At 38.9% G+C, this 15,721-nt stretch overlaps 1 protein-coding gene and 1 long non-coding RNA gene across 2 annotated transcripts; one reads left to right on the top strand and one right to left on the bottom strand.

Annotated features, from left to right (window-relative positions):
• Positions 1-3: 3 nt before the first annotated feature.
• On the bottom strand, positions 4-10,530 carry LOC125295658 (DET1- and DDB1-associated protein 1-like). The gene is made up of 5 exons (XM_048245010.1): positions 9,915-10,530; positions 5,619-5,699; positions 1,867-1,918; positions 1,399-1,460; positions 4-1,289 (listed from the first exon to the last, which is right to left on the bottom strand). Exons 1-5 carry the CDS (start codon positions 9,921-9,923, stop codon positions 1,185-1,187), a joined length of 309 nt encoding a protein of 102 aa, XP_048100967.1. The 5' UTR covers positions 9,924-10,530; the 3' UTR covers positions 4-1,184.
• LOC125295664 lies at positions 10,520-14,436 on the top strand. The gene is made up of 3 exons (XR_007193684.1): positions 10,520-10,607; positions 11,240-11,347; positions 13,000-14,436. It is a non-coding gene; the product is annotated as an uncharacterized LOC125295664 (long non-coding RNA).
• The last annotated feature ends 1,285 nt before the right edge of the window (positions 14,437-15,721 follow it).

The raw sequence follows: 15,721 nt of genomic DNA, 5'->3' as shown, positions 1-15,721 counted from the left end.
AGAAAAGATGACAAAATAAAGCATGTTTATTTAAAAATTCCAACTCATAAGTATGGCCGGATAAAATCCTTTACAAATGCCTGATCTTGTTGTGGCCGACCAGAATAATCAGTGATTTATGAATGTTAGATAAATGCAGCCTACACATACATTGTGATATGCCTAAAATCCAATAATGTCAACACATTGTTACAATGTCAATGTACATAGGACAAAGGAAATTAAGTGGGTTTAGAAGCTTGACCATCTTCACCAAAGGCCTGGCAAACATGATGCATGTTCGTTTAAACAATTTGGACAGGTAGACACAGAGTGGACATGACTATTGTTAGCAGTCTTGGCAGTGGCACTCTGGTTTTGCATGCTACTGAAACTTTTAAGGTCTATAACAAATAGACAAAAAGTGGAGTGTCCGCAAACCTCCATTGGATTTGCGCTTCGTAGGATCTTCACCACAGATGTACACACAGAGACACAAAGTTTTTTTTTTTTTTTTTTTTTTTCAGATCTACTCTCCCATATAACATTTAAATTCTGTACAAATTTACCATTCAATACTATTTATACAGACTACTCAAATTATTTAATTAAGGCTCATCATCATGTATTGTGTGTGTGCACATCCCTCAATGATCAAAACATGCTATGAGAGAGAATATAGCATTAAATAACATCAGAGTTGAATATGTCAGAGTAATATCTGCCTCGAACAAAACCCAAGAGCTGAAGCTGACAAGACCATAACACTTGATATGTAAACTCAAGCAACACTGTTTTCAGTATTTTAAATCCACATGTGTGTACTTGATAGAATAGTACTTTATTCAAGACTTCAATAAATTACTGAATCGATGAGATCAAGACAAAAATATTACAGTGTGCCAAGCAAGTGTCGTCAGCCAATGAAGGGCTGAAGACAAAGCTTGTCAACAGATCTTGCCACTACGCAAGAAAACTCAGCCATTGCAAGACAACTGAGAATAAACAGCTGTAATGGGTTTGCACTTAAAGAAAAGGAAACACAATGAAATCTCCAAAAATAAACCAACTTCACAATCTCAGATAAAGCAAGCGGTACTTTATCAATTGTCTGTATCTGCTGTCTTGGCCTGTGTGCTTGTTAATCCTTGAACAGCCACATGTCCAGCAGGTTGTAGCTGATCACATGGTGAGCAGGAAAAAGTTTAGGAGTCCTCATTCATCTCCCGGCTGCCAGTCCGAGCGATTTTCCTTGGAGGAGCAGGGCTCTCCCCTTCGGCTTGCTCCTGTTCCCGTTTTTTAGCTGCATTCTGTAGAAAATCACAGGAGTGAAATACACATATTGTTAGTCATAGTTTAAGGGAGGTAAGGGGAGGATTTTATTCAAGCGATCCACACATTGCCAAAATGTTGACTTACTTTCTTGTCCCACTGTTGGTGAAGGTATCGCAATAGAATGTTTGTTTTCTCAGTAACAATGACTGTCAAACACAAAAGCATAACCAAATGTTCAATAAATCAGGGCTAATGAAATTGATTGGTCATAGTTGATTGTTTCTTACTAACAAAGCTAGGAACATGATATTTAAAAAGTGACTGGCAAGGACAGAAGCCATTGCTGGCTGAATCTTACTAATCTAATCATTTCCTAAAAGCTTGACCTATCATTACTATCATGTAGGCTAGACATTAAAGGTAAATTAGCCATTAGAAGACCTTACTACACATCAGCAGAATCTGATTGACATTTCCTAAATGAGAAGCATTTACAACTGACAGTGTTAAACTTGAAACTTTTTATCTACATTCATTTCCTATGACTTGACAGACATGCCCCAAGACTTGATCAGCTCATGCAAAATGCCTGTTCACTCGTATGCCACTCACTCTGTTCTGAGGGAAACTCGCGTGTTGGGAGGTAGACTGAGGGTCTCCTGTTCTGGAATGTGAAAGGTGAGGAGGATAAAACAGACATATCAAACGCATTAGAAAAATAGGCCACCACAAACCACAGCATGGAACTCACAAATTAAATTTGGTTCCACTCTGTGTAGCCTATTTGTAAGTCACACTAAAAGTTTCACTATTCCCCCCCCCCCCTAAATCCAACTCACAAAAGATTCTGAGACACATTTCGAAAGAAAACTCCTAAGCTAAGAGAAAGACTTTGTCATCACAGCTGATTTCAAGTCTCATGCACAAGCTTGCCTGCAAGGACCATGGTGATTAAGACAGAATGAAATATGCCAGCAGATTATAATATATTTTCTAAGATACATGTGTATGAAGATATGTTTGTGTAGACAGGAGGAGGTAGGGACAATTTTAATTTCAGCACTGAGGGGGTAGTTTTACTTGGTTGGCTGGTGATGTATTACATCCCTTACAAACTACTACCAGAGATGATATCTTTTCATTAACTTGTCATGTGGATTGACAGAAATCCCTGTTTCCTGTTTGGGAGTTGGTCTTGAAAGCTGTTCACAATCAGCACTAACATGTCTTGTGATCCGATCAATACATCAGTTCACATCTGGCATTTGAATGCATCTCCATGCATCTCATAACCTGTTCTCACTTACCCACTCTCTCCCGCATATGATTTCTGTTTGAAAAGACCAAATGTGCGAGGCAAGCCCTCACTCTGCTTAGCAAACCCAAGCTTTTGTCATCGGAACTGCCGGGGCTTCTCAAGCAGAGGGGGGAGAGCAGGACCTTTGAGCATTGGATTATCATCTTTGCTTCATGAGACAATAATCCACTATGGCCATAAGAGGGCAGTAAATTATAACATGAATGCAAAAAGGCAATATAGCTGGGAAGGAATATGTGAAAAATCATGAAGATTGGGCACTTCTGGATAAGTTTTTGATTTTTGGCAGGGTGTTAGGTATAGGCCTAAGGTTTTCAAAAATCCATGGATACAAGTTGGGGTGGCCAACTGGCCCCCGGTGAAAAGAGAAAGGGTTATATCTCAGCTTCCTTTAGTCTTAAATTGTTGTATAATGTATTTTCTCTACTTTGTTTGATACAAGGAATCCAATTTTGATATGTTCTTCTTAGTTTAAGTCCATTTAAATCTAGTATCATAGTCATATTTAGCCCATAAACTGTCAATATCTCTGAAAAAGTCACATTGAAATATTACTCAGGTTCCAGACCCCAGTGAGTGGGGTTGGGAATGGAATGACAGAACCAAAGTCTGGGTGCCATTTTGGACAGATCTGGAAGATGCCAGCAAGGGATGCTCACTCCTCCTCAACTGTAGCTGTGTGGTTGCCTGTATGGGCAACTGTAAGTGCCACTGAGCTGGACACTGACTGTACCACATTGTGCAAGTGTGAGGGAGGCTGTAATGATGAAGAGTGAAACCAAAAATCTTTGAATAATACATGAAGTAGGAATTGTTTTTTTGTGTTATTTGACTAAAATATAATATTAATTCTTATTCCACTGCTTGGTTGAATTTCCCATTGTCCTACAAAATTTAGAACGACCATTAACCGTATGTTATTTGCACACCTATGAAGAAGATCCATTTTTTTGGCCATTATCACACTTGTATATTAATTAGCCCGAACTTCGTTGTGAAGTTTAAATGAACTGTCACGTTGGATCCAAGCTGTAAAATGCAGGCGTTCAGAACATGGCAACATTGTAGCATATGACGGAGGTGGCTTTTAGCTAGATGGATGACAGCAGGCTAAGTAAAATAGCGATGTTTCAAAGCTAAAGTTCATCAGAATCTTGGGATCACCCCGCTTGACAACGGGAGAGAGAGAACTAACGACTGGCCTTTGGCCGTAGCAACCATCCATTTAGAACTAGTAACGGCAGTTTGTCCTGCAAGTTGAGAAATTAGTTGATATGTGTCGGAAGAAAGTAGTTCTACAAACAAGACAGTTTAGCGATTAAAACGTTTAAATTGTAACGGGAAATTAGCACAACGCAAGTGGCAACAGTGGAATAAGCGGGATAATGGACTCCACGGTGGTCTGTTCACAGAAGTTAATGCACTTACGAGGTTTAAATGGCCCTCCGCTTCGTGTCGGGGCCGTTTTACAACCTCGACCGTGCATTAGGTTCTGTGAACAGACCACCGTGTCGTCCATTATCCCTTACTTAACATGGTGAAAAGCCTAATTTAACTTTTCACTGTGGCATAGTTCTGAAGTTGTGTTTATTTAAGGCCTCAACAATGGTCCTTTTGGTCACAACATGTGATTTTTGACACTATAGTGATAGTGACCTGTCCAATCAACAAAGAAAAGCATACCTTGGAGGTAAAAATATGGGTCTAGGGACCTGAGTATTTCAATGTGACTTTTTCAGAGATATTGACAGTTTATGAGCTAAATATGACTATAATACTACATGGAAATGGACTTAAAATAAGAAAATATCAAAATTGGATTCCTTGTATCAAACAAAGTAGAGAAAATACATTATACAACAATTTAAGACTAAAGGAAGCTGAGATATAACCTTTTCTCTTTTCGGCGGGGGCCATTTTGGATTTTATGGATAACTGCCACTAGGGGGGCCGCCCCAACTTGTATACATGGATTTTTGAAAACCTTAGGCCTATACCTAACACCCTGCCAAAAATCAAAAACTTATCCAGAAGTGCCCAATTTTCATGAATTGCATCCTAGCTAAAATCAGATCCTTTACAGGACATAACAGAAAAATATGGCTATGTAAACTGGTGTTGTGTTTTGCAATCTTGATTAACTTTGTTCATATCTGAACCGTTTCTGTTGCTTGCCATACATTAAAATGCTCATAATTTGTCAATGAGGTATTTTGTCACATCTACAAATGTAAACTCTGGTATAAATCCAACATTGTTCGGGTTATTTATTTATTTATTTTATTAAAATGGTCTGAGGCATTGGATGTTGATTCAAAGTCCTTATAGGCAAGTCCCTCCACTCGGCGGCCATATTGCAACGCTTTTTGGGCACTTATTGGACATCTATTTCGGATACAACTGTGCATGCGCAATGCTTCACAAATCACGACACACCGACTTCGCTCCAGCTGCGAGATCACATGATTGGCATGATGTATTCACATGTCAACTTTGGGCGGCAGAAGGGGCGGAATATGTGTAGACGACTGCCTTGTTTGCGTTACGAACTAACCCCATACATTTCTATGGGAGATTCTTTGAGTGCTGTGTCTCCTCATTAGAAAGTTTCTGGTTGAATGCATAGAGTGCATGTCACATGTCACACCATCACTACTGGACAGGAAAAAGCTGATCATAAGGACAGATCTGCACACACTTCTCCTAGACTTATGTGTTACTTTTAATGCCAATTACTCTCAGTACAAAAAGTCCCAAAGTTAGGACTGACATGCATCTCATTTTTAGGAGTTTCTCTTAAATTGGCAAGTTAGTACCTATTTTTACCCTTAAGATGCTTTGTGTACAGGCCCAGATAAGTATCACTAGTCTAAATCACCAAATAATTTTACTTCATGAATTAAATCAAAATCACAGCTTCCTTTTACCAGACAGGCCTTTTTTTTACTTCAACTCCATGCTAGTCAATTAGAACTTCTCTAAACAATCTCATGAAAAAACTAAATGATCTCTGTATAATACAAAATTGTGCACCTCAAATACTTACCGACGTTTTGCACACTGAATCTGAATGAAACTTGCTGAAGTTGCTTTTATTGTACACGGGCAGTCCTTTTAAAAAATCCGCCTGAAAGCAAAAAACACACAATTACACATTAAACATAAGGTAATTGCCATTTAATATAAAACCATTTATCGGAACGTCCATCGAATTACCAACTGTCACGTATGTCCAACCTCTTACGTGTATGTGTCACACATGTGACGGCGGATTCCTAAAGAAACGCAAGCACCCACACCATAAGTGTATGTAAATTAGCTATGTACCAAAAATTACATTTTACCGTGACTCGAAGAGCTGTAAACAGTCTTGTAAGGAGCTCCGTGGAGCACCAACGAGAATTCTCGGGCTAACCATTGATGTTCCCTGAGAAGGTTGGGAATATGCACCCACCAGCCCAGCACTAAACTCCGAGCGTGGTACACAAAATCGGATATTTCAGGCAGTAAAAGCCCCGGTAAGAACCAAACTAGATTTTGTTCAAATCTACACACCTATGGCTACTGAAAATGTAAGGTTCATTTAGCAAATGCTATTCTGAAGTATTAAAAAATATCGTTAAGAATTTTCAAACGAAATGGTTGGTAATTAGCATGCTTACGATAATAAATATCAAACCATTCCACCATCCAAAACACTAAACCAGAACCACACAAATGTTCACCCAAAATGTAATTTTTTAATGCGCTTCTTTTTATATATCGACTATACACTTGTGCTAGTAAATTAAGTGTGCACCATTTATAGTCACTGTTACAAATAATGGCCTTGGGTTCCAACTTTCCTGCAACATAGCCCATCATTGGCTTGGAATACAGAACTGGAGCTCCAACAATTAATCGATTAATGGATTAGTTGTCGACTTACATTTATCACCCACTATTGTGGTAATCGTTAATTGGTTTGTCACTTTTTCTTGTGTCAAGGAAAAATTCTCTGATTTTACCTCCTTATAGATTTTCTGCTTTAATTACTCTGCTACGACAGAAAACTAAATATATTTGGCACTATACATAGTCTGGATTGCCTCGTGTGTAGAGGCGGTGGTGCTTGATGGTGTTCCTTGGAGGAACGAAACGGTCGAAGGGTAACACGCCTTTATGACCGCGTTTAGGTAAGTGGGAGGAGACCCAGCAATCACTTTGTATGCAAGCTTTAGTGACGAATTTGATGCAGGCTGCTAAGAGAAGCCAGTGGAGCTTAAGGAACAGCAGGAAAACGTGTCTTTTTGGTTGATTGAAAACCAGATGCACCACTGCGTTCTGGACCATCTGTTCACCGCACAAGACAAAAGACTTGGAGAAGAATGTTACAGTAACCCAGACAAGAGATAATCATGGTCTGTACCAAGAGCTTGGTGGCTTCTTGGGTTAGGTATGGTCTGATTTTTCTTTATATTGAATAATACAAAGTGGCATGATGGGGCGACATGTAGAGGTGACATGGTCAGAAACAAGTCTCAGGTCATCAGCCATAACACCCAAGTTTCTTGCAACCTTCGTAGAAGCAAGAGCTAAGGAGTCCATTTTGATACTGATGTGGCGTATAGGCTAGTTTGTTTGGCTGGGAAGACCAGCAGTTTGGTCTTAGAAAAGTTTAATTGGAGGTGATGTTCCTTATCCATGTGTAAATCAGAGAAAATACAAGATGTGTGTTGAGACTGTGAGAGATAGATAGAAGGTATTGTGTACGTAGCAGTGATATGAGAGGCCATTTGAGCGGATCGAGCCCAGCGAGGTGGTGTACATGGCAAAGAGAAGGGGCTCCAGCACCAAACTTTGGGGCACCCCTGTGGCGAGGCATTGAAATGCGGACGTTTGTCCTATCCATGTCGCTTTGAACGATCGCCCAGTGAGGTACGATATAAACCAGGGGGCGCTTTGCCCGTGATGGCCATGTTTGACAGCATGGATAGCAGGATGGGGTGGTAGACTGTGTCAAATGCACCTTAAAAACCAGGTCGATTAGGGTCAAAGAGGTCATTCCTCAAGAGAAATTCTTTTTCATTTTTAAACAGCCTTTCAATAGTCTTAGAGAGATGTGCTATACGACTAGATTTTTACAATCTGTGTGTGTGTAGACCAGTGTAAACTATTGTGCCTGTGTGTGCATGTGTTTTTGCTTGTAAACCGGTTGAGTGTGTATGTGTGCATCTGTAAACATGTATGTGTAAATGTGTGTGTGAGAGAGAGATTGACTGTGTGTGTGTCTGCGAGAGAGAGATTGACTGTGTGTGTGTGTGTGTGCGTGCGCATTTGTGTGTGCAAATTTGGCATACATCTAAAGAATGTGGTAGTGATGCAACATTGTTTGACAAAACCTATATGACTGCTAGTAAGGGCCATTCAGGCTGGGGGCCCATGTGTTCCTTTGTGAATTGCTATTTGAGACTTTTAGGTTCTCTCAATAGTCTACCTGAGTGCATGCGTGTGTGTGTGTGTGTGTGTGTGTGTGTGTGTGTGTGGCGTCCTGACTACCATACCAACGGGCCTGGCTCTTTGGCGTTGCGGTCAAGCTACAGGGTTAGTGCCCCGGAGACCCGGGTTCAAGACCTTGGGTCTATTTATGAGCCCAAGAATATATACGCAAATGCTGGTCTTCCCAGCCAAACAAACTAGCCTATAGGCCAACGCCACATCAGTATCAAAATGGACTCCTTAGCTCTTGCTTCTACGAAAGTTGCAAGAAACTTGGGTGTTATGGCTGATGACCTGAGACTTGTTTCTGACCATGTCACCTCTACATGTCGCCCCATCATGCCACTTTGTATTATTCAATATAAAAGAAAAATCAGACCATACCTCACCCAAGAAGCCACCAAGCTCTTGGTACAGACCATGATTATCTCTTGTCTGGGTTACTGTAACATTCTCCTCCAAGTCTTTTGTCTTGTGCGGTGAACAGATGGCCATTACAGATGGTCCAGAACGCAGTGGTGCATCTGGTTTTCAATCAACCAATAAGACACGTTTTCATGCTGTTCCTTGAGCTCCACTGGCTTCTCTTAACAGCCTGCATCAAATTCGTCACTGATGCTTGCATACAAAGTGATTGCTGGGTCTCCTCCCACTTACCTAAACGCGGTCATAAAGGCGTGTTACCCTTCGACCGTTTTGTTCCTCCAAGGAACACCATCAAGCACCACCGCCTCTACACACGAGGCAATCCAGACAATTCTCATCATACAATTGGTGGGATGAACAACCAGAGCAGGGGCCAGAAACTCTTGAAGACCCAACTCTTCAGAGAGTACCTCCTCTCCTAACACATCTAAAAACCCAACACACCTAACTAACATGCACTTACCATGCATTTCCTTTTCTTCCATCCTTCTACCTTCACGTTGACTAGTACTTATACTTCGCCACTCTTATACTCTGGTACTATTTATTGTTACCTAAAGTCACCTTTGCAATATAGCTTACATGTTGTTCCTCATTTTGTGAGGCGCTTCAGATAGAACAGTCTGCAAAGTGGATAAATATAAATGTAATGACCTTGTGCAATACGGATAGACAAATGTGTGAGTCGCCCAAATTTTGTTGCTGCAGACTTGACTTAGTGAAGCACTGCACAGAAATGTGTATAGGCAGACACTCTCATACATATAATTAAGCCACACAGGTGCACACCAAAGACAGTAAAAGGGTACACACATGCTACAGACACACGTACGCACTATGGAAAATATAGATAAACTGCAAAGTGGTGTTTAAATAACATAACCTTAGAAGTAAACTGTAACCAATGATAAAGAAGTACATTCGGAAATGCCCTGTAACTACGCGTTGTCCTATCAACAACAAACAGTCAGCTAGCTAATAATAGTACTCTTCTGTAGCATGGCAAAACAGAAATTGGACTTAAGTTAGCCAAGGCAGTTTCCGTCAGGAGACTAACATGCCATTTTGCATGATAGCTTCTAGATGACATTAAAATTTACAAGTAAACATTTCGAGATTAATTCCAGGGTTAGCGTTAAATCAATAACGTACAGTGCCGAATTGCCATGTGTATTGTTCCGCACAATGCCTCCTTAAACTTCCACAGTTAGTTAATGTTAGCTTCGGAGCATATCCAGCTCGCCAACCAGTTCCTTAAGACGTAAACATAATAGTTAACGTAATACGTTAGCAAGCTAACGTTAGCTAACTTGTGTGACCACATAATGTGATGTTGTCATTAGAGAAACTCTGTGAAACGTTAGTTTGTGATTCTCAAATTGAAAATGAACTTAACCAATGTTCAAAGAAAGCTGTGCTGAGGCGTTGGTTAACTTACCTTATCCATGGCTCGTTGATTCTGTTTATGTTAGCTGGCTATTTCAGCTGTTGTCGTAAAATTATATCAGGCAACGCTCGCAGACTATCACATTAATTCAGCCAGTTAGCATTTGTAACGTTAGCTAACATTAGCTGACGTTATCTATAACACCGCCACATACAACAAATTTCTTAGAACCCAATCAGCTATGCCAAACGAAAACCTCTAACTTAGCTTGATCCAATGACCACTAGTATTAAGAAAACTTAGTACTGACGAGTGACGACCAAAGTATTGGCAAAGATTGTTAAATCCTTAACGATCTTTGGTATTGGCCGCTATCATAATAACTAGGTAGTGCTAGCTGACTTAGCTGGAAGTGCTATCTGACTTAACTGTAACGTGGTTATTCGACTACAGAAGGTTAACGTTAGCTCGCTAGCTAACGTCACAAGTCATCGCTATCAGAGATTCTCAAAGGCCACGTTCTAAAAGCCGTCTCAATGTTGACGTGTTTCATAAAATGAAACAACCAGAAAAATAAGAGTATTTCTTGCTAACTAACAGGTAGACTAATGCAATTGTCTGGCACCAACTGGTTCATCTAGTAAGCTAGCAGTGTTCACCCTTGTCTGAACAGGGCAACACCACAGACAGTAAAAAGAGGTAAAACAGCTACAACTACTGTCTGGAGAGGGAAATATTCAAGTGGTGAGTTTATGACGTGTTCTTTACCTAACCTTTGGCCTGTTTATCACCTATTTTGGGATAATAAACATCATTTTTACCTTGATTATATTCCTACAAATTAAATTACATGAGTTGTGGATTATAGTAATTTAGTTTTGCACCATTTATTTTTCAATATTAGTACTTATTATTGGAATTATGAGTTTTCTTGTAAAATATTCGTTCCCTTTGAAGATCAAGAGGCACTTTCTGTATAGCATTCAGGCAGGAATTTTCCATAAGGATTTATGGGCTCTGTGCACTAACTTACATGAAGAGCAGTGGCTGCACAAAATAAAGAGGGAAGGATTTTTGGTGAGCACACTCATCTTCAGGTGCTTGTTGACAGCAACAGGAAACTGGTTTGCTGACTTCAAGTAAGCTAGTGCACAGAGCCCATAAACGACAGTACACATTTTTGGTTTTCATAGGCACATATGGTTAACATTATTTGCACGGGCATACTTAGTAGAAACCATTCTCTGTGGCTCCTTTATGAACATATTAAACTTACCTTTTCACTTGCTAGTAAAGCCTATTTGTTGTGCACAGAGGCTGCTTTGTTGGTGATTTTGTGTTGTCTGATTTGGTTCGTTGTCTGTATTTGTTGGTAGAGGACCCATCATGAGTGTGGAGGGGGGGTGAGTCTGGGACGCCAGACACCACTGTTGAGCCTTGTGGAGGTGTTGTGGCCTAATTCAATGAAACGCCTATGAAGGAAGGTGCCTGCTTGATAAGTCCAGTGAAATGCTATTGAAGGCTGTTCTGTTGGTGATGTTTTTGTTAGTGATTTGTGATTGATATTGGTTTTGACGGTAAATCAGTTCCTTGAGTTAGACTCAAAAAACTATATGTAGGCATATATGTTGTAAAAGTCCATCAGAATTTCAGAGAGGCATGATGAGAGTGTAGAGAGATCATTTGAAGGTGAAATCCTGATATCCTATTTCTTTACATGGAGCTTTTAGCTCTTCAGTATGTAAAGACCCTATGGATTTCCTAATAATGGTTCAGAGGATACAAGAAAATGCTAAGGTTGACCATATATAGGATATAATCATTTTAATAATAATAATAATAATAATAATAATAATAACTACCAAAAAATAATAATTCCTGTTTAAGATTTCTGCCTGTCTGTCTGACTGACACGAAGGTCACATCTTTTTGGTTAATTTGATCTGTTTGTCTTTATTCGTCAATAATGAATAAATCACAAAAAAATGTAGATGCGTCCTCTTTCCAACCAAACACATCAAACTTGAGACAACATGTTCAGTCCTTCAGAGGGCAATGTCATGTTTTAGTCCACACTGCTTAAAACATTGCCTTTAGTTAGTCCATTCTGATGGCTCTCAGTGAGAGAGAGACTTTCGTCCTTTCAGCATTCTTCGCAAAATCACTTCAATTCCTCCTCTGGTGCTGATTCTTTTGATCCAGCCATGGGTCCTTTTCCTTTTGATATTCTTAGGCTGGTATTCGGTGCCTCTCTTCACAGTGCGGATCTGCTGATACTGCCAAAACGACTGCTTGAACACTCCGGCATATTCAGGTTTTGTTAAGAGTGATCCATTCCGACATACCCTCTTCTCTGCACCCATATGTAACTGTGCCCATCCACACACAGTTTGCTGCAGAGATGGAATCACTGATGGGGATTTTCCAAGACCTCTGCTGTAACAATAAACAATCATTAAAATTATTCCTGGCCTGTTTCAAAGTTAGCCTACTTGATGTTTCAGAACCATTAAAAATTAACCCTTTCTAGCCCGCATCAAAATCGCAGCGTTGTTTGACACAACACAGAAATTATGCCAGTGCTGGAAAATAGTTTTTTTTCCTTTCCACCTCATTGCGTGTGTTTCTTTGATTTAATTAATGAATTGCTCCTGCAAACTATTTCACTCGGATTATCAATGAAGACCTGTCACTCTTTACACTTTTTTACTCTTTAATCAGCTCCAGTCCACTAACATTACAAAATAAGCGTTACGTTAGTAGTCACAGGCAATGATATCTGACCAATGTTTTACATGAGCGTGCTTAATAAATGGACAAACGCAATATTGCATTCAATTTCTAAATATTTCTAGACGGACTCGTGTTACCCGGCTGACAACTTGCTTAGCAGGCTTGCTATATGCTAACAGGAGACCACAAAGATATAAGAAACTGATCATAAACCTACCGCCATGAGGACAATCCACTGAATCGAAAAAACGTGGCCTTAATTATATTCATCGTAACCCAGATTATTGTAGATTTGGTTTATACCACACAAGTAAATCTAACTGCAATGTACATAGGTGTATCAGGCCAATGTCACCAAAGTGGCAGTGTGTAATTCTAATTTATCTTCTTCTACGTTGTACAGCTCGTCATTGAGAAGATGTACGAAAGCCTTACTGCAGCCTACTGGATTGGAGTGTGGCGTGCGCATAGTGTAGCGTAAAATAAAAGAGTATGGCAGATAGATTTTTTTCTTAATGTGACTTCTGTATTCAGAATCTGCCCATCAAATGATCCCTCTTCCATCAGCAGGTTGCATAAATTTACCCCTCACAACACACCTATCTGGAACAACAGATACATTACTGTAAAGACGTCATCCTTGTTTATCAAGGACTGGCTAGAGAAAGGCATCTGGTCAGTCCTGCATTTAATTGATTAATGGATGTCTTTTAACATATCCAAGCTTTTGTTTTAAGTATGAGTTAACCTGCAACATTGATACATATCATTCTGTATTTGATGCACCTGACTCCATGAACCTTTTTCACAGCAGCCATTTCTTTACATAAAATATGGCAGACCCAGGTGTTAGGAATTACACTAATTAAGGGTGTAATTGTGCTATACACACATTGAACAGTGACTTCATTAACATAATCAGTAACACCTGAGGTTGTCCTACTTTTTCATGTCAAAATGGCTGCTGTGAAAAAGGTCTATTTTAGGCCTAATAAGAGGAATAATTTCAGATCCCAATATTTGTCCTTCCACAGCTCTTTGTTGAAGGTTGTGCCTTTAAGAGTTTTAGATTCTCCAACAAATGTCTTAGAAACCTATTTATCAACCTTACCCCTTATTAACATATAGAAATTCCATTTTAAAAGTATTTACAAAGAATCGTATACAGCTTTTGCGAACTGAATACATGAGATATCCCATAATGCCTAAGGCCAAAGAGCTACATTTCAAAACTTTGAATGGAATATACCCCTCCAACGAATTAATCAAAAGGCGCTTTGGGATTGAAACTGATAATTGTGTATTTTGTAATTGGCTGGAAACCGCTGAGCATCTGTTTGTCGAATGTGTTTATGTTAAAACCTTGTGGCTTGACCTTCATAATTCAGTCCTTTATGTTAGATAACTTTGACTTAAAGGACATTATATATGGACTCTTTACTGTGAATGATATGATGATCTCTTAGTCAATGTGATTGTTATTCTCTGTAATGTTTTTATACATAAATGTAAATACTCAAAGGTTAAGCCCACAATGATTTCCTTTATTATACAAAAGCCCTTAAATATGAAGTCTAAGAAAGCAGTACAACTTTTGAACAGTGTTACAGAATATGATTTAATGACTAAGCCTTAGTTATATGTTTTTTTCTGTTGTATTTTGTTTTTTTTCTGTTTTGATTATTATTATTAATTTTTTTTCTCTCTTTGCTTCCTCCTTTTAAATTACGCCTGATCCTGTAGATGGATTCCTCATGGATTGTTTTGACCCATGTTTATTGTAGACTGACTACACAAAATATGGAATAATTACAAAAAAGTCTCTATTTTTGCATTTACTTTGTTGGTTCAATGAGTGTGTATAAGATAATACATCTGTACAACTAACATTGGATAATACAACATGAAGATGGATTCTATGGATTCTTGTGAATATTTCAGTACCCAATATGTTGCATCTACTTATTGTGCTGCAGCTACACTGCAGCCAAAGCTCAGGGTAGCATCAAAAGCGGAGGAGGGGGAGGGGGGCATTTTGGATCAAATTTAATTGAGACATAATACGATTAATCTGAAGGCACTATACAGATTGTACATGAAAAAGTTGTCATTTTTGGATTCCCAGAGTCAAAGCTTTCAAATGGTGTATAACATTATAGCAATATGGTGCATACAATTGATTTAGAATGTTGGGGGGAGGGGGGGGTAATCGTACCGCCGGCGGATTTTTGGTCAATAGGTAGCCTACCATTCAAGGGGAATAAGTATCATAGTGATTTTTTACAAGGTGTCCCTAGAATGAGAAAATATGTGATAGCATTGTAATTGGGGTAGCTGTTTGTGTTTTATTAGCTGGTTTATGTCCATTGCTATAGAGGAATATCCTACAGATGAATGGGCTGAAATGTTATGCATAGGCTAGTGAATGAATCATTATCTAATGAAATATGCAATAATTTGTACAGAAAGTACAGAATTTGGGTATTTTGAATAAATCAAAATAGATAATCTATTATCGCCAGAACCAGATTTGAACCAGAACTCTCCACTTCAATTGTACTTACAAACACTGAAGTATCCAGTTATATTCCTATAATATAATTATGCTGAAGGGTCTTATAGAGAAGTTTGTTCCTGTATGATTGTGACCTAGTAGGGAAAGTAGCCTAAATAAAAGTTATGGAATAGGCTATATGTTTTCAGCAAATGTATGAAGACATTCTCAAAAATAAAGAATTTCAGGTATTTCAGGAATAACATTTCACTCAAATATGTTACCAAAATGAAAAACAAAAAGAAGAATTTTGAACCTGACTATCCAATGTTAGGATTTCTGTATTTCAAATGTATGCAAATTATTGTTCTGGGACGCTTTGGAGACCTACATGATGGACGTGAGCCGTAGTAGCTATAGCAATGTAGGCTATTTGCTGTTGAAATTAATAAATGGACAAACTGATAAATTAGGCATACTGGTCCGTGTATCATTTGTTCATTTGATATTCAATTGAGAATCCAAAATTAAAAAACGAAAAAAGGACTTGTTTTTTCATTATTTGTTTATGAATGTGATACAAACCAACAAATAATGCTTTGTTTTTCAGACTTTTGATTTCATGATCAGA

The sequence above is a fragment of the Alosa alosa genome, chromosome 1 (assembly GCF_017589495.1).
Source record: "Alosa alosa isolate M-15738 ecotype Scorff River chromosome 1, AALO_Geno_1.1, whole genome shotgun sequence".
Lineage (NCBI taxonomy): Eukaryota > Metazoa > Chordata > Actinopteri > Clupeiformes > Clupeidae > Alosa > Alosa alosa.
The sequence above is the reverse complement of the archived record's forward strand: the minus strand, read 5'-3'. Positions and strand labels throughout refer to the sequence as shown.

Excerpts from the sequence above, each read along its gene's own strand:
- LOC125295658 (XM_048245010.1), bottom strand. Across the intron at positions 1,461-1,866 it reads CGAGTTTCCCTCAGAACAGA|TCATTGTTACTGAGAAAACA; the intron begins GTGAGTGGCATA and ends TGTGTTTGACAG. Across the intron at positions 1,290-1,398 it reads ACCAACAGTGGGACAAGAAA|AATGCAGCTAAAAAACGGGA; the intron begins GTAAGTCAACAT and ends GATTTTCTACAG.